At 58.2% G+C, this 19,890-nt stretch overlaps 7 protein-coding genes across 7 annotated transcripts; 2 read left to right on the top strand and 5 right to left on the bottom strand.

The window, feature by feature from the left end:
• Positions 1 to 879: 879 nt before the first annotated feature.
• HRG_05040 (uncharacterized protein) lies at positions 880 to 1,921 on the bottom strand (the record flags this gene model as incomplete). Its single annotated transcript, XM_044863511.1, has 5 exons — positions 880 to 1,079; positions 1,151 to 1,347; positions 1,403 to 1,493; positions 1,555 to 1,670; positions 1,842 to 1,921. The coding sequence occupies 5 exons, from the start codon at positions 1,919 to 1,921 to the stop codon at positions 880 to 882; spliced, it is 684 nt and encodes a 227-aa protein (XP_044722125.1).
• Positions 1,922 to 3,125: 1,204 nt separating this feature from the next.
• Positions 3,126 to 3,989, top strand: HRG_05039 (uncharacterized protein; the record flags this gene model as incomplete). Its single annotated transcript, XM_044863510.1, has 5 exons — positions 3,126 to 3,156; positions 3,216 to 3,326; positions 3,380 to 3,457; positions 3,527 to 3,709; positions 3,772 to 3,989. 5 exons carry the CDS (start codon positions 3,126 to 3,128, stop codon positions 3,987 to 3,989), a joined length of 621 nt encoding a protein of 206 aa, XP_044722124.1.
• A 915-nt stretch (positions 3,990 to 4,904) lies between these two features.
• On the bottom strand, positions 4,905 to 5,702 carry HRG_05038 (HD domain-containing protein; the record flags this gene model as incomplete). Its single annotated transcript, XM_044863509.1, has 2 exons — positions 4,905 to 5,419; positions 5,489 to 5,702. 2 exons carry the CDS (start codon positions 5,700 to 5,702, stop codon positions 4,905 to 4,907), a joined length of 729 nt encoding a protein of 242 aa, XP_044722123.1.
• A 327-nt stretch (positions 5,703 to 6,029) lies between these two features.
• HRG_05037 (HD domain-containing protein) lies at positions 6,030 to 6,734 on the top strand (the record flags this gene model as incomplete). The annotated part of the gene is made up of 1 exon (XM_044863508.1): positions 6,030 to 6,734. One exon carries the CDS (start codon positions 6,030 to 6,032, stop codon positions 6,732 to 6,734), a length of 705 nt encoding a protein of 234 aa, XP_044722122.1.
• A 654-nt stretch (positions 6,735 to 7,388) lies between these two features.
• HRG_05036 (uncharacterized protein) lies at positions 7,389 to 10,486 on the bottom strand (the record flags this gene model as incomplete). Its single annotated transcript, XM_044863507.1, has 3 exons — positions 7,389 to 8,140; positions 8,201 to 10,311; positions 10,368 to 10,486. The coding sequence occupies 3 exons, from the start codon at positions 10,484 to 10,486 to the stop codon at positions 7,389 to 7,391; spliced, it is 2,982 nt and encodes a 993-aa protein (XP_044722121.1).
• A 642-nt stretch (positions 10,487 to 11,128) lies between these two features.
• On the bottom strand, positions 11,129 to 14,177 carry HRG_05035 (piwi domain-containing protein; the record flags this gene model as incomplete). The annotated part of the gene is made up of 3 exons (XM_044863506.1): positions 11,129 to 13,051; positions 13,124 to 13,756; positions 13,809 to 14,177. 3 exons carry the CDS (start codon positions 14,175 to 14,177, stop codon positions 11,129 to 11,131), a joined length of 2,925 nt encoding a protein of 974 aa, XP_044722120.1.
• Positions 14,178 to 16,185: 2,008 nt separating this feature from the next.
• On the bottom strand, positions 16,186 to 19,327 carry HRG_05034 (suppressor of forked protein (Suf) domain-containing protein; the record flags this gene model as incomplete). The annotated part of the gene is made up of 6 exons (XM_044863505.1): positions 16,186 to 17,105; positions 17,166 to 17,577; positions 17,623 to 17,808; positions 17,857 to 18,189; positions 18,251 to 18,682; positions 18,749 to 19,327. 6 exons carry the CDS (start codon positions 19,325 to 19,327, stop codon positions 16,186 to 16,188), a joined length of 2,862 nt encoding a protein of 953 aa, XP_044722119.1.
• Positions 19,328 to 19,890: the final 563 nt, after the last annotated feature.

The following is a 19,890-nucleotide window of genomic DNA, read 5'->3' as shown; positions in this document are numbered from 1 at the left end:
ATCTGAAAGGGGGAACCCGTGTAGATAATGCACGTCTTGCCATGGCAGTAGAATCTGCCGCCCTGAATTCATGTCAAGGCGCGTAGAATACTAAATCTGGTGGAGAATGCCCGCGGCATCTCCACCCTTTGGTGTGGGATTTTTCTCGTAATATTTTCCTCGGTGGACCTACAGGCCTTTTCCTTTACCCATCTGTCTCGTTTCCTTCTCTTTAACTCGATCTGTTTCCTATCTAGGTAGTTCGCCCAGAATCTGCGTTATTCTAGAGTATAATCGACGCCAAGCCACGAATTGCGTACTGGATCGGCATATAGTGGCTGGGGTCCTCGGCAGGCGTGGGATAGCAAAGCTAGTTCAGGGCCCTCTCCAATCGCCATGCGTATTCTCGGATGACAGGGGATTGTGAGAGCGGATATTCCTGACTCGCTGAGCCGCGGTGCCGCTATCAATGACTCTGCTGCCTTATACTCGGCGCTTACCTTTCCAAGCCCTGACGAACTTGGCACACCGGGTTCCGCGGCTGGGACGCCATCTGCGGGAGGCCTTTTCTCGAGACCAGGGACTAGACGGAGGACGTTAAGTGGCGTATACAGCAAGGCAGACTCGTCATGCTGCGCCCAGAGCCGAGTGATTAAGTCGAACATTGTCACGGCTACCGTGATGCAATTGGAAGATGACTCGACGTCTGCTACGAGCCCTAGTCGCGGTGAGCGCCGGCAGATTGGCAAATCAGTCGCCGTGGCGTTTCCCCATATTCTGCTTTGTTTTGATCCGGTTTCGAGAGTCCATCGTGAGTCATCAGAGCACATTCAGTTTGTCACTTTGTACGAACAGAGAGCAGTCGGATCAGGTCGAGCATCGACGCACTCATCCATATATCTACTTGCGGTTCCACTTGCCCTCTCTATCGAACGAAATGGTAGCCGACGCGGTTGCACTCATGTCGACCTCGCAGGTGGTCTCCTGGCCCTTTGTGATCATAGTCGACTGGGCCAGGGCGGGCTGAAACCAAAAGACGACTCTAGGAACCGGCGTGAATACAGTCTGGCCTGGTGGAAACTCAAAGGGGCTGATGTAGACTTGATAATAATGGTCAGAAGTGTCAGAGCACGGCGGCGTGAGCTGACGTTGGGATGGCGGAGTGGCCTACTGGGGAGATATTTGCCCTCCATCAGCATGGTGACGACGGCCGAGGCTGTGACGCCGTTGCGAAGCGCAAAGCTGCCTTTTTGAACCGACTTGTCGTCCTCGACGTGGTGGGTTGACCAGCGCGGGAGCACGTAGACCTGCTGGCTTGCGATGGACTCCAGGCCCGAAATGGCGATGGTGTCACAGTCTCCATCCGGCCTTGTGTTTGCGATTAGCCAAGCGGGCCCATTCGGAGTATGGCTCGACTCCCCACAAGATGACCTGTGTACCGGCCCGGAACGTCTGAGTCGAGCCGGTGATCTGATAGTCGTCGACCCACGAAGCAACCATGAGGGGGCCCACCACTTTTGCCCGCCGCTGTCAGCCGTGTGCCTGGCCGGAGCCATGGATGACGAGCGAACATACTTCCCGTAGAGGCAGCGACGTTGTAATTGGCAGAGCCGACATTGTCCTTGAAGCACATGGCCATGACAATTTGGTAGCCTCCATCATTGAACTTATCAACCCAGTAGGGGTCTGTTCTGCCCGGCCGTTAGCAAAGACCGAGCCATCGTCTGAGCAGACAGCGGGTAACTACTGGCCACATTGGATTGTTACTTTTAGCGAAGTCATTCCTCTTCGCCGCGTTTCTGCCGCCACGCGTGTCTCCCCGGGACAAATCAGAGCTGGTTACGAGGACTCTGGTGGCATACGCTTGTCTTCCTGGCGAGGAGTCGGACACTGGCAACGACGAAACGCGGGGCTCTGAATGAATCTCCCGTCGCCCACGCATATAGATTGCTGGTGTCGTGGATGTTACGCCGCCGGCTCGCCTGCAGATATGTCTGTTGTGACAGCCCTCACCGAGGACAATGTCGCCTTATTACAATTCCTGCCCAACTGAGAAGATATCCGAGTCAGGCTAAGCCGAAGCACCCTGTTTCTGGTAGAGCAACATGCGCGTCGGATGGCGTATATGCATGGATATCATTCGGCACATGCGGTCTCGGAACAACACTGGGACACAAAGCGTCAAGTCGTGCAACCTCCCTCTTAGTATCATCTGGGCGTACGCTCTGTCCGGTATCAGGCAATTCTTGGCGTCATGCTCAACAGATTACCTTGGCGACAACAAGGTGATGAATGCGTATGCATGCTGTGTGACACCGCAAGAAGCCGCTCCCGTACGCCCGCACGAATGTTACCAAGGAAGCTCATAAAACGCATATTATTGTCGCGTCTTGAAGGCTGTGAGACCCTCCGCGGAGTATTGGCGCCGGTCTGCTCCTGTCATCAGTTGTGGCGGTCGTGGCGACTGGCAACTCGCATCCACGTAGATTAAAATAACGCAAGACAAGGGGTCATACGAACCCACTCTCAAGTCACCATATCTTTAAGCAGTTAAAGAGTCTTTTCTCTTTGCGTGTAAGCAGGGCTACTACTAGCGCTCTGGAGAGTCGTGGCGTATAGTCGACACACGAGAGAGCTCAACGAGGTCTTTTGGCGCAACGGTCACATAGACCAGGACAGGCAGATTCTAAACCCCAGCAGACGGTGCCGACATTTAATATCCTTAGTGCGTTGCTTAAAATGACAACCGCTCGTCGCGGGCAGCAGCGGCTTGGTCCAGGGCCCTCGCAGACCTGATGCCCGAGTAATGGCTTGCATTCAAATACGGGTTGTCGTCCTATCGGTGTCACAGCCTTGAGCCACGCTGGGGCGAAGGGCTAGTAGTATGATAAGAGAGCTACGTGTTTCGAGCTGTGTAGTGCGTAGCATGTCACAGCGTCCGCTGATGCACGCGATCGGGCCACTTAGCATGGAGGTCCCGAAGCATCATGAGGCATCTTCGGGTACACAGAGGGAGCCTGGCAACTTGTATAAGGATCCCTTGCCCCGGCGGTCTGATTTCCGTGTCTGATTCATCGCCTCGGGTGAGCAGCATCTGCACTTGTCTGAACAGAGTCCCTGACCTTCCCGTCCGATCCACCTTCATCATGACGACTTACACGGTTGACATCAATGTCGGTACGGCAGACTATCAGCGGCCTGGTGACTTTCAAAGAATGCCTGACATGTCGCCACAGATGACTACTGGGTCGAGCAGTTCAACCTCAACGGATACCGGCTCATCATGGCCAAGGTGTTCGAGGACCCTCAGGGGAACGACTACTACAACGTCGTTGCCACGGCTGACGGTTCGTCGGAGCCAGAGTTTGGCTCGGTCCCGCAGGGCGCTTACACGAGACAGACGTCACGCCCATCATGACGGCGAAATGGACAGACAAGTACCAGATAACCGGCTCGACACAGGACTTCCGCATCGGCAGTGAGCGCGACCCCCATTGGTCGCCGAGATGAAGACGCAGGTTTTCTGTCTGACGCTGCGTCTTACTAGACACCATCTCGGGCATCTCGGGCGAAGCTGGCGTCAAGTTTCAGCAGTCGTACGTACTTGACAGCTGGTCCGAGCACCATGTCATTGACGACCAATCGGTTCCGGACAACTCGTTTGGGTTCAAAAACGCTATTACAGCATCGGCCGTCGTCCAGCTCTCTCTCAATGGAGAGTGGAAAAGCGGTTAGTACCACAACAAAAAGGAGAGTCTTCCCTGGGTCCCAAGCTCAAAGGCATGTTCGCAGTCTACATGAGCCCGTTGAAGTTCCCGCCGGGCAAAGCCATCCTGACGCCGCTTCCCAAGGTGGTGTTTTGGTTTGAGGCCCGGCTCGAGTCATCCACCATGATTGCCATGGACCAGTCGAATACCATACTCGTCAACTTGACGGGAAGCAGCAGCGCGACCCTTACGTACGACAAGAAAGGCTCCTGGAAGCGTGACAAGTCGAGACATGACGAGTAGCGGGCAGGATGACACAGTTGGCTATGAGTTGGCTGTTGCATGAAAAGAGCTTTTAGCCGTTGTATGGAGTTCTCCGCAGGAGTTTAAGCTCGGCCGGCTATCAGTGGATTTCACTTGATGTTCGCAGAGGGAAAGGAAGAAACTTAGACCAGGGCTCTTGCGCTGCCGATGACCCGACGATGGGCTATCAAGTCAAAGAGTCTCTATATATATGTTGTTCGCAAACACTTGATGAATCTCTCCCCATGTTTGCTTCATATGTCAGCAAACGTCCTTTTCCTCGCCGAGCCTGTCGTGCGGTCCGCATGACTGACAGACTGGACAGGCTCACGGGCGAAGAAGGAGTGGCCGCCCTAGCATGCCATGGCTATCGTTGAGTTTGTTGACCGGCTCCCGTTTGAGTTTCAATCAAGGGATGCAAGGCCAGGGCCTGGCCTACCCTTTGGCTCGACCTGAGGTACCCTAAAATGAGCGTTGCCCGTAAATTGGCCTCTCCCAAGCTCGAGCCAACGGGTGCGCGTACAGGAGCGCAGTCTACCTCGTCCTGAAGTCAAAAGTCTTTGGCACAGGGACCTAATATGGTGGATGATGCAGTTAACGACCAGATCATGTCCAAATCGCCCGGGCAAGGATATTGGGGCGCGCTTGGGGCGTCTACCAAGGTGAAGCCCCTGATTGAACAACTTTTGCAGTCGAATCCCAACTGAAAATACTGGGATTCCGCAGAAGTCAGTACTCAGAGCTGTAGCAACGTCTTGCCTTCTATTAGCTCATACACAAGCTCACAGCACCAAACGAGTGCAGGACCGAGATGGTGTGATAATATTGAATAGAAGATGAGTCGAGATAAACCCTTGCCACCTGTGAGTAAGTACATGGCCGCCAAGCAACAAGACCAAGGCGCTGATGACGTCCCTACTCATAAGGCTTCATGAGCTTGTTGCCCAGGATATGCTGCTCAAAGTCCGGGATATGAGTCGAATGACACCACGGCTTCAGCTCAACCTCGCGGAGAATCGTGCTGGCGAAGCATCCAAGCCAGCCCCTGCGGTCAAAGCTTCTGACGACGTCCTCGCGCGTGTCTTTGTGCAGAATCTCGGCAAAGTTGTCGACGGTGGGGTGCGCGCCGACATTGTCGTAGATGGTGGCCAGCTGGATGACCTGGCCGAGAAAGGTAATGGTGCCGTCTACGCCGAGATCCTGGTGCCGGATCATGGTCTCGCAGACGGCGTCGGCCTGGTCTTGCGGGCCGCCGGCGTCGACGATGAGCGAGCGGGCGATGATGGCACCGTGGAATTCAAACGACATGCGCGACGCCGCCATGTGCTCGTCGGCGGTGCCAATGTCGTGGAGCAGGCAGGTCAGGGCCAGCGTCACGGGCGAGAGGTCGGCTGCGTGTTCGGGAAACTGCTGTCTCACGATGGCGGTTGCTGTAGCACGAGAGTCGAAGCGGTCAGTTGAGTCGCTTGTCAGAGATGGCCGGGTTCGAGGCGGCTTACCAAAGTAATAGACTCTCATCGAGTGGTTGAACGTCTGCAGCGGCAGCTTCTGTTTTGCGTAGGCGCAGACCTTTTCGACAACGGCATCGTCGCCAGGAAACTCCATGTCGGCCACGAGCAGAGGCTCGGGCTGGTTGATGAAGGGCTTTCCGCCAAAGATGTTGCTCGGGTCCACGGGGACGGCGTGCCAGCCGTTGCGGGCGACTTGGGGCATTCTGAAACAGTGAAGAGACGGAGCTGGAAGACGGGACTGACGGCGAGAATGCTCTATCGATAATCGAGCTATCGCCAGCTCGAGCCGCTCATTTAGTCTTTATAGTCGTTCAGCAGAGAGTCAGCGTCGGCCGATGTCGGGTCACTCGGGTGCTTCAGCTGACAAATTGATAACTGGCGCTCGAGTTATAATTACCAAGAGTCGCAACTCGAAAGTGTCAACCTGAGGTTGCAACTTGCCGATTCTACAACCAACCCCGCACGGCGTTGCGCAGAGTCGGCCTTGTCTCGGCATCGCGGTCCTCGGAGACAGCGTCACCAGATCAAAATGGAGAGCACCGACGACGACGACACCCAAAGCCGCTTCCCCTCAACGCCCGTCAGCTCCGCAGCCCTCGCCCTCGCCCGCCGCGCCCTCGCCGAGCCCATCCTCAACCACTCGCTGCGCGTCTTCCTCATCGCCCAGTGGCTCTCCCACTCCCAGCTCGACGACGCCGCCGGCACCCAACGCGACGGCAGCGCTACCAAGGGCCTCGACCTGCTCTTCGTCGCCTGCGTCTGCCACGACCTGGGCACCAGTCACGCCCAGGACGGCCCCGAGCGCTTCGAGGTCCGAGGCGCCGACGCCGCCGCCAACCATCTCCGCGCCCACGGCGTCGGCGAGACAGACTGCCATGCCGTATGGGTCGCCATCGCCCTGCACACCAGCCCCGGAATCGCCGAGCGCATCCACCCTCTGGCGCGCCTGGTACGCCGCGCCGTCCTCGTCGACTTCTCCGAGGCCGCCCGTCGCCAGGCCGAGGCTGACGGCTGCCCCTGCGCCGACTTCGAGGCCCGTCTCCCCCGCCTCGGCATTGAGAGGTGCCTGGCCGATGCCGTCGTCGCCCAGGCCGGGCCTCGCGAGGCGCTTCCTCGTGTCGACAGCCTCATCTGGCCGAGCTCCGAGAAGCACCCTGCCGCCAGCTGGCCGGGCATCCTGCTGCGGGCACACCTCGAGAACCCAGGCCATGACGGCATCAACCCTGCATTTTAAGACATTGACTGCCCACGGATCCATCGCCAGGCCCAGAGTTATTGCCATCTAGTATTCACGCAATCATGCAATGCGACAAGAAACCTTGGGAAAATCAAACAAAGGCCCGTCCGTTGACCGGCATTGTCGCCGTTTCAAAAGTGATTGGCTCGGCCGTCTTCTCCACTAACAAGCCCAAGCTGCAAACACCTCGACAGCTCAAGAAGACAAAGTCCAACAAACAAGTCGCCACAGCATTCCTGCCTCCCCTAGACGCCACTCCAAGCCTGCCGAGACGGAGGCGGCGCCCCCTGCCAACGCAGTCCAACCGACCGCTGCCAGGGATCTAGATTGCTCGCATGCGCCATCGTGACAGGCTGAACCTCGACAGGCTGAACCTTGACAGGCTGAACCTGGACAGGGACATGGGGGAGGGGCGTGAAGAAACAACAAGGCGTTCCTGTCTCTCCGACGCCGCAATGCGAGTCACTCGTGCAGATGCAAGGGGACCAGCCATGGCCAAGGTCAGGCACGTTGGATCACGCCGACCAACGACATGACCGACCGGTGTATATAGAGTAAAACTAGTGTCTGCCTTAGACAACGAACCTAGCATGCACTCAAAGCAAGCTCATCCCATGGTATTCGCCTCGTCAGAGTATCCCCCCCCCCCCTTCAAAAGAACTTGCTCTTCAGTCCCCCCATCACCACATTCCGCTTCTGCTTATTCATAAACTTGTTCACATCATCCGCCCACCCCTGGCTCTGCTGCTGCAGGTTATCCATCCCGTCACCCATCATGTTGAGCTTCTCTGTCCGCTCGTTGAGCTGCCGCGTGAGATACTGTCCCCAGCTCTCCTGGCCCGCCGCCGCCGCTCCCGCCACCGCTCCCGCCGCCGCCGCAGGCCCGCCCCCGGCCCTTGCCGCTCGCTGCTCGGCCGAGGCCGCCTCGAGCATGCGCTTGCTCGGTGGTCTATCCGGCCCGCCGACAAGGAGGTCGAGGTCGAGCGGCGACACATGCTGAGTGCCCGAGATCCACTGGAGATTCGAAATGGTCGGTCGCGGTGGGCACTCGAGCTGCGGGTTGACCAAAGTGTCTGGTGATTGTTGCAGTGATTTCCCCGAGCCCCAGACGTGAATAACCGCCAGCTCGCTCGGCCCGGTCCAGGCAAAGACGTCGCCCGTTGGCGTCACCACGGCCGACGTGCCGCGACTGGCGTCCAACATGGGCAAACTGGCCTTGCCAATCTCCTTCAACGCGGGGATCGAAAAGGCACGAGCCGTCCGGTCCCCGAAGAGGGCAACAATGGCAAAGCCCTGCAGCTCGAGCTCCGCCACGCTCGCGGCATCGCAGAGGATGTCGTCAAACTCCCTGGACGCTCCCTTCGCGTTGGCTGGCCTAAACACTCGGATTTCGGTCTGTGTGACTGCTTCATGTTAGCCGACCCGAAGCAGTCCCGCATATTTCCAGCAGTTGCGAGACTCACCAGCCACGAGAGCGCCGTTGATCTGGCGTCCCTCGCGCAACCCGGCTACGATCGAGCCCGTCACCAGCGCCGGCCTCCCCGTCTCCGCCTCGATGGGCGACAGCGATATGATTTTGCCATCAAACGCCACAACCCCGGCCACCTGTGCAGAGTAGGTCCCGTCGGCCGCGGGGAGAAGCTTAAACGTAATCACCTTGCCGAGATTTGTCCCCACGAAACAGCAGATGCTCGAGTACTTGTCCTCGTCGAGCGTCATGGCCCCAAACTCAATCACCACCGGCCACTCTTTTTGCGGGCCAGCGCTGCCCGAATGGTGGTGGCCTCTGAGAAACGAGCTGCGCTTCTCCTGCTTTGCAAAGTCTGTCATGGCAGCTTGGTAGATGATGCGTGGGCCTCGGAGATCCATAATGGTCAGAAACCCCAGCTCGGACCCAACCGCGACGAAGCCCACGTTGGACACTTGGGCGGCCGTAATCGGACCCTGCATCATCTCGTAGAGCACAAACGGCTGCAGGCCCTCCTTGAGTGTCGGCTCTGCGCGCGAGCTTATGTCCGTCAAGCCCTTGGGGTTCGGGTCCAGCTGCTGCGGCTGGTCTCGCCCGTAGAACCTGTTGCTGCCCCAGCGAAAGACGGCCGCCTCGCCCGTCCGCGTTCCGACGACAAACTCTCCGGTGGTGCCGGCCATGCTCATGACAGTGATTTCGACGTCCTCGTACCGATCGAGCGCCCGCGCCATGTCGACCTGCAGTACCTGCCCGTTTTCAATGTCGTCGTCGTGACCCGAGTCCCAGATGCGAATCGTGCTGTCGGCATGGGCGGCCTGAATAATCGTCCTTTCCTCAAATCTCTTCCGGGGCCTCGCTCCCTCTGCACCGCCTTTGAGCAGAAGCTCCCCCTGATCGCGCTTCTCCATCATACTCAGCCAACGGGGCCGCTCGAGGCTCGAGACGCTGAATTTAGTAACAAAGGGATGGACGAAAAAGGTAGAGGGGTGCAGCTGGTTTGTAGGGCTGATGGGGTAGCCGGAGGGAAAGCTCATCGTGATGAGCTCCCCAGATGACAAGAGACTGATGGTTGCAATGGGGTCCTGCGCGCCGGCAAAGTGAGGGGACGCACGGGGGATGGGCAGAAAGTCGACGACTTGGGCGCCTTGGGGCAGCGGGAGAGTGAGCTGTCGCTTTCCGCCAAAGTAATCGGCCAGGGCTTGCCACGAAGACGTGGCATACGTGGGCGTCAGTCCGAGCTCGATAAACGTCATGCTCTTGGGGGATGTATCCAAGCTCTGCCCGCCGGCGACGAGCAAGCCCGTGTCGTCGCAGTTTTCCTTGCAACACCAGGCAATCTTGGTAAAGGGCTCGGTAGAAGTCAAATGGGCCGCATTGGGCGCGGGCTTGTCGACTCCCATGTCGTTGAGTGTCCTCGCGGTGATGACCTTTTCCTCCTTGGGATCCCACAAGACCAAGCTCCCGTCTTCGTGCGCGGTGACGACAAAGGTCCCCGAGGGGTGCCAGAGAGCGTGCGTCAGTCGCGGCCGTCGCATCGTGTCGACGCCTGCGCTGTTTCCACCGGGGGCGCCGGGGGGCAGGCGGTATTCGAGGAACTGGACAGGGCGGTTCTGCTTGAACGAGTAGACGACGGCGCCGTGGGTGTATCCGATGACCATCTTGCCGACATCGCGCGGGTGCATCGACATGCAGACGACGGTTGCGGCTCGGGCGTCGGGGTCCTTTTCCTTCCAGAAATTGGGCAATCGAAACTCGCGCGCCAGGCTCCTCCGATCGAGGTCGTAGGCCAGAACATCGCCATTCTGAAGACCGAGAAAGGCCCAGTCGAGCATGGGGTCTGTCACCATGGCCACGACGTGTCCGGCGACGACCTGCGCTGCCACGCGCGCGCCCGTATCGGGGTCCCAGACGCCCACCTCATTCTTGGTGTCGAGGCTGATGACGCGATTTGCGCTAAACTGGACGGCCTGGAACGACGTCGCCCGGGGCGGTTCCAGGACCTTATGAACGCGGCGCTGGCCGAAGAGATAGATCCTGCCGGGGCCAAACTTGCTCTCGCTGGTCCCGATGGCGAGGAGCGACTGGATCGGGTCGTAGCCAAAGCAGCTATCATGCAGACAGAGGTCAGCCGCCAAATCACACCGCAAGAGTGGGTGACGTACCTGATTTGGGAGTTTATGCCATAGCGAGCCTGGTCGTCGGGCGTGAAGAGCTCAGGCCGGATGCTCGCAGACAGGTCATTCTGGATGCCCGCCTGCTTGCTGCGTAGGAAGCCAGCCATGGTGCCTCAAATGTTTCGCGATGGCTCCGAAGCTGTTGGCGACGGAGGGACCAGACGACGACTTTGTCACTCCCGCCGCACCGGGGCACTCTCGCACCGGGGCTTAGCGGTGACGCACCATCTTTTGCGGGGCCAGCGGGTAATTACCGCATTGCCACAATACCTAGGTAGGTACCAACGGGCCAGCGTTGGCCAGGACCACAGCAACTCTCTCTCTACCTCTCCCTCTCTCTCTCTCTCCCTTTCTTTCTCTGAGCCAGCAACAATAACAATACAAAAGGCAATGACGCTCCTCTCTACAGAGTACTCCTCGCTCCACATCTCCCTCGGCTGCGACAAACGACGCCACCAAGGAAGGACTTCGTAACCTCGCTTTCAGTCCCACTCTTGCAAACCCCATCACTTCGAGCTGCTACGAGGCACGCAAACAAATGCATGGTTATCTTCGCTTTGCTTTTTGTTGCTACCACTAGCAATTCCTCCTCCACCACTTCAGTCTCCCCTTTTGTTCTCTCTCGTCTTCTCTCTCGTCTTCTCTCTCGTGACGCGTCAAACCAGCCGCCACCAGACATCACCAGCACCACCAAGCCAAGCAATCCTCATTTCCAGAGCCTGCCATGGTCCAACCCACTCTCCGCCTCCCTAGATGTACCACATTGTTCCACGGAAAAACTCTCGCTGCCGCATCTCGCCGTTGGCGGGCCCCTTCTCAGGATGAGGCTTCCCGCCGAGAGTCAGCAATGGAGGCGACTCTGTGCCGCGAGCGATGCTTCCAATGGTAATCCCCTTGGCCACCTGGTCACGGATCATTTCGTGTCCTTTGGCACCACCACGGAAGCCTTCGCTCGTCGCCACGTTCTCGTGAGCACGGGCACGGTTGCCCGCGAGATGGGCGTAGTACACTGCGGGGTGCAGCGAAACCGGGGTAGTCGACCGTGCATAGGAGTAACACTGATGGTAAATCATCTTTTGGAAGTCGTTGACGGGAACGTTCATCTCATCCAAGATGATGTGATAGTGCACCGGACGCGCGGTACCTTGAATGGCAACGTGGGAGCACATGTAAAAGTCCCACATGAAGGGGTGGGTGACCTCTTTCTCCACCAGAGTTCCCGGAAGAGCGTTGCCGTTGCGATCTCCCTGCTGAGGGAAGAAGCGAATGTGGTGCCTTTTGGTGGCAACCACGACCGTGAACTTGGGCGGCGGCATCTGTGGCGCCTTGTTCTTGAGGTAGAGTCTCATTTCGCGGATCTCCTGGTCAAGAACATGGGCAAACTGGCCCTCAGCTACACCATCACGGAAGTAGATGATGTGCTTGGGAAAGGCGCCATCGTGGCCCTTGCGCCACTGGTCGCACAGCTGGCCGAACAAGAAGTGAACGTTGGCCGAAGTGAGCATCTCGGTCCGATACCCGTTTGTCTCGACCATTGCGGCATATCGAGTGGCGTCCCGGTCAACAGACATGGTCATGGCCGCAGTGGAGGGCGCGTTGCCGCCGGGAGGTCCGTGGGAAATGTCGACTCCAATCATCATCGTCGGCCTCTCCTTGGGAAAGTACGTTGGCTGGCTCCTCCAGGGCGCCATGGTGCGTGAAGTAGCGCCCCCAAGCTTCGCATTGACCTTCATGCAGACGTTCGAATGGTATTGCCCGTTGTTCTTCCTGACTCCTTCGCTGTTGATCACCTGAGAGAGGATGCCAAAACGGCAATCAGCCGACTTCTTCAGGCGCTCATAGTGCGGACTGTTCTTGTGTCCGACAACTACAAAGAGCAGCTGGGTGTAGCCGCGTGACTTGGTGACCTCGTCGTGTGCCCAAGCAATAGCGTCAGCCACGTTGTGCTTCATAGTGCCAGGCAAATTCAGGAGCATTGCATCGGCCGGACAGTTGCCGCCGTGGCCCAGAAAAGTCTGGCGGAAGGACTTGGCAAACGACTGCAAAGAATTAAAGTCGACGCAGTTGTCCATAACGATGAAGGCCCAGCTCTGCAGCGGCGCAAAGTTCTGCTTCCAGAACTTTTTGCCGCGAAGATCCCAACGGCCCGAGAACTTGGGATCCGCACTGCCTTGGCCAAAATCAACCTTTGGCGGCGGCAAGATCCTGGCGTCAGTTCGAGCAAAGCCTGGCTCGAACTGGACTCCATACTCCCTCAGAAAGGGATCCTCGGAGAACTGGAGCCCCTTGACATGGTTTTCGATATCGGCTCGGCGAGTGGAAGGACGAGTCACAGCAAACTTGATCATTGCAGCCGTCTGATCCGGGTTCAGTTTGAACGCATAGCGCTGCATGGGTTCCAGGACGGCAAACTCCATCGGAAAGAATCCTGCCTTTCCCGCGTTGATGAGGGGCAAGTTGGAGAAGCGGAGATGTGCCTTGTACTTCTTACTGAAGTATTCTCCGATATATATTTTTTCTCCGTTGTCGTTAAAAAAGACCGTCCTCGCGGTCCCTCCCTCGGCGCCGTAGCTCTTGTCGAATACGAAGTCATGGACCGTAAAAACTTGGTCCTTGTTGGGTCGGTTGGGATGCACGACCTTGAATTTCAACCGGCGCAGCTTGCGGAGTTGCTTGAAGGCATCCGACGACGCCCAGGTGCCGCTGTGATGCTTCTCCGGACGCAGGTGCTGAGCGACACTGACCGGAGTCAAGCCGCTCCAGCGTTTCGGGTCGCACCCGGCGAGGAAGTTACAGAGCACTGTGTCCATAGTCATGCCGCCGGTCCAAAATACGGTGTTGGCAACGTCGGCGTTGAGAGCAAGACCGATGCCTCCGCGGGCCAGGTTGTGGCTCATCCTGACCGAAGCGTACAGGCCTTTGTGGGCCTCGATGTAGCAGCCTGCGGCCATGAGGGGCTTCCCTCTCTGCTCCTCATTGTAGAAGTTCCGCTTGATGGCCAACAGGTTTTGCGAGGGAAACTGGCGAATCAAATGATCGATGAAGTTCAAGGCCACCTGGACGCTGGTGTTGAACGACGTCTTCTGGTCCAGGTAGCCCTGGAGGGCTGCCATGTTGACCGTCGTTGTCGAGCGAATGGAGATGAGAAACTTGGCTCCTTCGCGGGCGGGCTCACCAGGTGGGCGTTTCCCCTCGTCAAGGTCGACGGTGAAGCGCACTTCGCCACGGTTAAGGTAAACAGCCGCCCAAGCCAGCTTTCGACCGTCAAAGATCCACATGGGATAGTTGTACTTGGCCAGGGCCTGCTTGGTTGTCTCGTGGGCCCAAATCTTCTTGAGCACGACAGCCTTCTTGTCGATGTCTGGCGAGATGGTTACCTTGAGACATGTTAGCCGTGGAGCCGAGCACAAAGGGGGGCTGGAGACATACATCGTACTGATGAATCTTCTTGGAAAAGTCGAAGGCCTTCATCCTGTACTGATTGACCTCGACCGTGGCAGGCTTCCCCTCCGAGTTCATCTTGTTTCCTCGAAGGGCGAACATGCTCTTCTGGGTGTCCGAGACATAGGCGTCAGGGGGTAACTCCATGCGAGTATTGCCGCGATCTTCCTGCTTTGCAGGCTTGGCTGGATCGTGGCCCATGCTTGGGGCCCAGCCAGATGCTGCGGATGGCCCGGCAGACGAGCGGGCTGGCGAAGCGCCTCGGCTAGCCTGGCTCTGGGCCGATTGCGAGGCCGCGCGACCGGGGCCCGGGCCGCCGGCCGCTGGAGGCGCGGGAGATCGACCTCTGTCAGACATGCTGCAATGTCAAGACAAAGCGTCAGTACTGGTTCGATACAGAGGCCAAGTAATAGGGGAAATGGAGGACTTGGGGTTGGCTAAGGTGCAGTACGATTCGTGTGACCCAAGACCGCTTGGAAGGGAGCCAGGTGGCCAGCAGCGAGTGTGGGTGCAGCTTCGATAGCGTTGTGCAGGGCAGGTTTGAATGAGTACGAGAGATGGAAAAGAGCGGAGGAGAAGATGCAGGCGAGCGATGAAGGGAGAGTGCAGGAGGGAAGTGAAAAGCGATGCGGCAGACTCAACAGAAGAGCAAAGGCCAAAGCGGGGTGGGAGGGGGGAGGAAGGGGCCTGGCTGCCAGCTGTCAAAAACACTCTGGCAGTTGACGCTCAGTGGCTTTGCTGCCTGAGGCTCATAGGATGCGAGGGGGGGGAGAAGAAGGCAAGCCGAAGGGCTGTGGAAAGAGGCGAGCCCGAGAGGCAATCTGAACACGAAATTCAGACGCTCGGCGGTAGAGACGAAAAAGAGAGGCAACCTACCTGAGCAGATGGTCGGTGTTGGAGGTGTTGTTTTCGCTGGAGGCCTTTTGGTCAAGATGGTTGTTGGGAATGGGTCGAAGACGAGACGAGATGCCGAAATTTGGATTCTGGAGAGACGAGTCAGCGGCTGCGAGATGGAAACAGCTTGTTCTGATGATGACGAGAGTGGGAGAGGTCGGTGGAGGAAGAGAGTGGAAGAAGAGAGGGGAAGAAGTTGGTAGGTGGAGGGAGGAAGAGGGCGAAGAAGGCTGCAGTGGGAGGCAGGTGTGGTGAAACGAGAGGCTGACGGGCAACACCTCGAAGAGGCAGCTGCCGGCTCTCGACGCGTGCGTTTTTTGCTGCAGCAAGCCCACAAACGCGTCTTGTTTGCTGCGGCGAGGCCAGGGAAGCCGAGCAGAAGCTGCAGCCCTTGCGATGTCAAGGCAGGAGAAAGGTTGTGATGATGATGGTGATGATGATGATGATGATGATGATGATGAGTTGCAAAGGAAGCATCAACTTACTTACCCGCTGTTTCTCGAGGCAAGAGGCAAGAGGCAAGAGGCTCTCGTGATGTGAAGAAGAGAAAGAGAAAAGAGGGAGAGAGGAGGGAGAGGAGGGAGAGAGCAGGTTATTTATCTTTGTGCCGTTTGCCTGGTGCCAGCCAGGTGGTAGGCAGTGCCGTTGCCTGGGGCAGACTCACGTGCAGTGCAGTGCGGTGAATTGTGAACTGTGAACTGTGAACTGTGAATTGCAAGCACCAACGCAACGCCTCGACTCGCTGCTGCAAAGATAGAGACACCCCAATGGCTGTTCAGGCTCCGAGGCGCCCCGTCCCTGGTTGCCCTCGAAGCTTGATTGGCAGAGGCTGGCTGAGAGAAGAACCCCGTGCCCTGACATGGCCGAGGCGTACGACTGCAGTCAAGAGAACAGTGAATCGTGGCCGGCTTCACTGCTCTATTGTCTCTATTGCTGCAGTCTATTCTGTCTCGGCACCAGAGCGAGAGGTGGCGGCCATGCCAAGCACTGCCTGCCCGCGTAACCATGTTTCGTCCCGGGCTCCAGATGACGAGACGGCTGCCCACAACAGTCAGTCGCCGTTTGTCCTGAGATTCAGTCGCTTCGCTTGGTAATATCCATGCTTACCAGCTACGGTCTGCACAATGAACGCCGTCACCGTCCGCCAAGGCCCATCGGAGAATGGCACGAATGGCACGCACCTCCAACGCTTCCCTTGCCACCAGCACGCTTCACGCCCGCGTCCAAAAGCAATTCGGAGGGCAGCTGTATCTGTTATCTCATGTGAGGCCTACTGAACGCCAAGACCTGCCATCTTGTCTCCCCCCAACCCCCTCCCCAAGCCTCAAGGCGAGATGCCCGCGGGAAAACAGCCTGCCGAGCCCTGTCCCGTGTCTACCAAACGCCGGTGCAACATGCTTGATGGGTGCCAAAAGCAATCAACTGGTCCGCCCACGCCGCCCCGTGGCCACTTGCTCAAAGAAAATAAACCTCATTGATATCGATAGCCGCCATACTGCCCTGGCGGACCAAGCGAAGGCGCGCCATGTCCTCCTGCAAGCGGGGGCCAGACAGGAGGCACCGCACCGGCCTCGGGAGGCGCATACGGGTTTGCTGCATATATCCCTCCGCTCTCCGGCCTCAGAGGCGAGCCGCGATAGCCTCCCGACGACGCAGCCAGTCGGCCATACGGGCTGATTGGCCTGCCGCCGTAGTCTCCAGACGTCTGCCGCCCGTGGGTAGGCGCCGGGGCCCGATATTGCCCGCCTGTTTTGGCCCGCCAGGTGCTGTAGTCTGGGAGGGGTGTGTCACGGAGAAGGGAAACCATGGCTGTTGGGTTGAGCCTTTGTGCGTCGTAGCTGGGAGCCCGCGGGAGGATGCCGAGGAGAAAAGTAATGTCGCGGTGAAGAGCCGACGACTGGTTACGGCGCTGCTGGTCGAGACGGCGTCCCGCAGCACCCTTCAGAGGCGACGCGCCTCTAGCGAGCCTCTTGGGAGGGTTGAGCTCCTCGTCGTCGACGCCAAAGGGACGCTTCGGCGAGGCTGTGGCACGGGCGAATTGCGGCCGGGGGCTCTGCTCTTGACGCGGCGGCGGAATGCTATTTCTCGCCGACACGGGCTGCTCGATGGTCGGGATGATTTGCTTCGGCCGCATCTGCACAGTCTTGGAGATGATGATGGGCGCGGCAACAGGATCGAATCTGTCGGACGAGTAGCGCGCCGTGAAGTAGCTCAGCTTGGGGTCATAGGGGAAAAGTTCCCTCATTCGGTCCTCGAGCTTGGAGATTTGAGACAGTTCGCCGTATTGCGACTCGTACTTGTGAAAGTAAGCGTAGAGGGCCTTGGCCTTGTGCAGCGTCTCGGGTTTCGAGACGAGGCGGTTGGCGCAAGTCTCGAAGACCACGCGGGCATCTGTCTCCTGATTAGCACGAGGGCCGCGGTATGCTGTCAGCACAAGGCGATCAAACTCACTCGTCGTGTCGTCCTTGGAATGCAAGAACTTGATGTACTCTATCATAAAGTTCTCGTCGTTGGGGAACAACCGCGCGCCACGCTCAAAGATCTTGGACCCGACAGGATCCTTGTACACCACCGACTCCAGCATGGCTACGGCAACGTACACGTCGCTCGTGAGGCGTCCCTTCTGCCGAGCATCCGTAAACACCTTGCGCAGACCGCCTTCGGTCTGGTTTCCCTTGCCTTGGATGCGCCGCATCGCGCGGGCCAAGGCGACCCAGACAAAGGAGATTGTGCGTGACAGAAGCTGCGACTCGGCGGCGTAGGCGTTCTGGATCGCTGTGACTCGCTCTTCCATGGGCGACTTCTTGGGCTTCTTGTCTTCGTCGTCCTCGTCCTCGTCTTCGTCGACCGGCTCAATCGATTCCTGCATTGAATGCTCTTGTGCGGCAGCCTGCTTCAGCGTGCTCACCTCGAGCTTCTCTCGTTCCTTGACCTTGTCGCCCATCTTGTATAGCGTCTCAAGGACGGCATCGTACGGTTGCCGAACGGCCTTGGCGTACTCTGACCTGTCTCCCTCCTTCTCTGGGTAGTGTGCCTCAATGTGGTCCGCGTGCTTAAAGGCAAGCAAAACGCTTTCCGGGTTTGCCGCGATGCCCTGCAGGAGCAGTTCCGTCCCGACAGGCTTGCTCTCATTGTCGCGCACTTCGTTCTCCAGGCACCAGGCAGCCGCATCGACCCAGATCTCGGGCCAGAATCGCAAAGCCATCAGGGCCTGCTTGTAGCAGTACAGGACTCTCTGCTTGTACACCTGTGGCTCGTCGTCCTTGAGAACCAGTGGGTCGTCCTTCTCCCAGGCAATCCACTTCTTCCACAGCTCCACCTGATGCCTGAACTCCTCGTCGCCGTCAAATCCAGGTGCCGGAGGCAGTCGAGGCAGGTTATTGCGCTTCAAGTGTCGCATCATGTTGTCGAGAGCAATGTTGGCGCTCTTTGCCGACATGTATCCGGGAGACCTTTCTTGGATGAACTTGCGCCCCTGCGATATGTTGGTCAGCCGAGCCGGTTGCTTGGAGTGGCAACAAAACTGCATTACTTACCGTCACCTTGTTGAGGGCCATTTCAAACTGGTCATACTCCTTCCACATGTTATTGACACTCAGCATGGGAACGGCAATGGCGCGCTGGTACGCCTTTCGAAGCTGATCCATCTTTTGCTGGTCCTGCCAGCCCGTGCCGCCAACCTGGCCGGGACCACTCTTGACAAAGTTAATGTAGTCCTGCCAGATGTTGCCAGAGTCTCGGTCGACGCCGACGTTGTCAATGACAAAGTCGTACGACTGGGCTACGGTCCGCCTGGCCTGGCCCGTTGCGTCGTTGGTGAGGTCATTGCGTCGCCGGATGTAGTTGAGATAGACGGTCCAGAGCTTTACGTTGAGGACGGACATGAGGCTCCGCCCAAACAGCCGCTCAGCCTCGACGAAATTGTCAATACCAAGCTCCATCTCGATCCACTCTATCCAAATATCGGCCTGGAAAATCATTGTGAGCTCAAGGGCACGCCATCAAGGCAGAATTGCCACGGCATAGCCACTCACCGCTTGCGGAAACACCTCGGCAAACCGATTGTACACCTTTCGCAGGTCATCGAGCCTGCCCCGGCGTTTGTGGTCGGCCACGAGGTTCAGCCATGCATCCATATCTCCGCGCGGATCCTCCTTGATGCGCGCCTCGAGGAGCGCCACAGGATCGAGGGTAACAACTTGGGGCGTGCTGGAGGGGGCGTCGACAGGGGGCGCAGGGGAAACGCCGTTGCCGACAGGGGCAGCCTGGCCTTGCGTCTGCAGTGCTCCTTCTGGTGGGTCTTGGTTGTCAACGTCGTCCTCGTCGTCCGAAACCTCGACTAGGAAGCCGCCCGACATTTTGGGCTTGGCCGTGGGCGGCCGCTGCGATGTGGTGGCCGAGGCGCTTTTGTCGGGGATTTGAGGGGTTGCATCGAAAGAGACGGATTCAGGGTCATAGTCTGCCCCGTCGTCTGCGTCATTCTCGTCTTGCGCTGCACCAGCCACGCCGATGTCTTGCGCAAACTCGTCGGCTTGCTCGTCGGCGCGCTGAGCCGCGGCGTCGTCAGTCGCCGCAAATCCCCCTCCATCCCAAGCCGCTTCTTCAGAGGCCATACTGCGCAGAGGTTCGAAGCTAGGGGAGAATTGGGTCGGGCAGGGGCAATGACTGCCAGTTGTCTGCTCGGCGCAGGGCTTCGCGCTTCGGGCCAAGACTTGGGGGATAGAGCAAGGCCGGGATAGAGCAAGGCGGCTCGACCCGGAATGACCTCGCGGGATCAACCCTTGATTAAAGAAGGCAGTGCGACAAAGGATACGAGGTCGCTGTAGCTGCGCGCGGAGGAGGCGAGTCGTGCCGGGGATCGGATTGTGCTTGTCCAAAAACCGCCAAGAAAACTCGGAGGCCCAGCAACGACAAGTCAACAGCAAAGCTCACGGCCGTCTTCAAGGAGGCTGGGGCAGAAAAAAACCAGGAAAGGGCTTAGCGGGTTCCGCAGGCGGTGAGGCTTTCTCTCAGCACTGACAAGGTACCGAGGTACCTCCTTACAGGGGCCCGCTCACTGTGTGCGCTCGAAGCTCAGGCATCGAGGTACCCAAGTATCTTTTGTGTTGGTCCCCGGTTTCTTGCGGTAGCCAAAGGCCAATGCGATAATCAAGGTCCTCTGCGCAACTTGCAAGCG

The sequence above is a fragment of the Hirsutella rhossiliensis genome, assembly GCF_020360975.1.
Source record: "Hirsutella rhossiliensis strain HR02 chromosome Unknown scaffold00004, whole genome shotgun sequence".
NCBI classification, from domain to species: domain Eukaryota; kingdom Fungi; phylum Ascomycota; class Sordariomycetes; order Hypocreales; family Ophiocordycipitaceae; genus Hirsutella; species Hirsutella rhossiliensis.
This window is presented reverse-complemented; position numbering and strand designations above follow the sequence as displayed.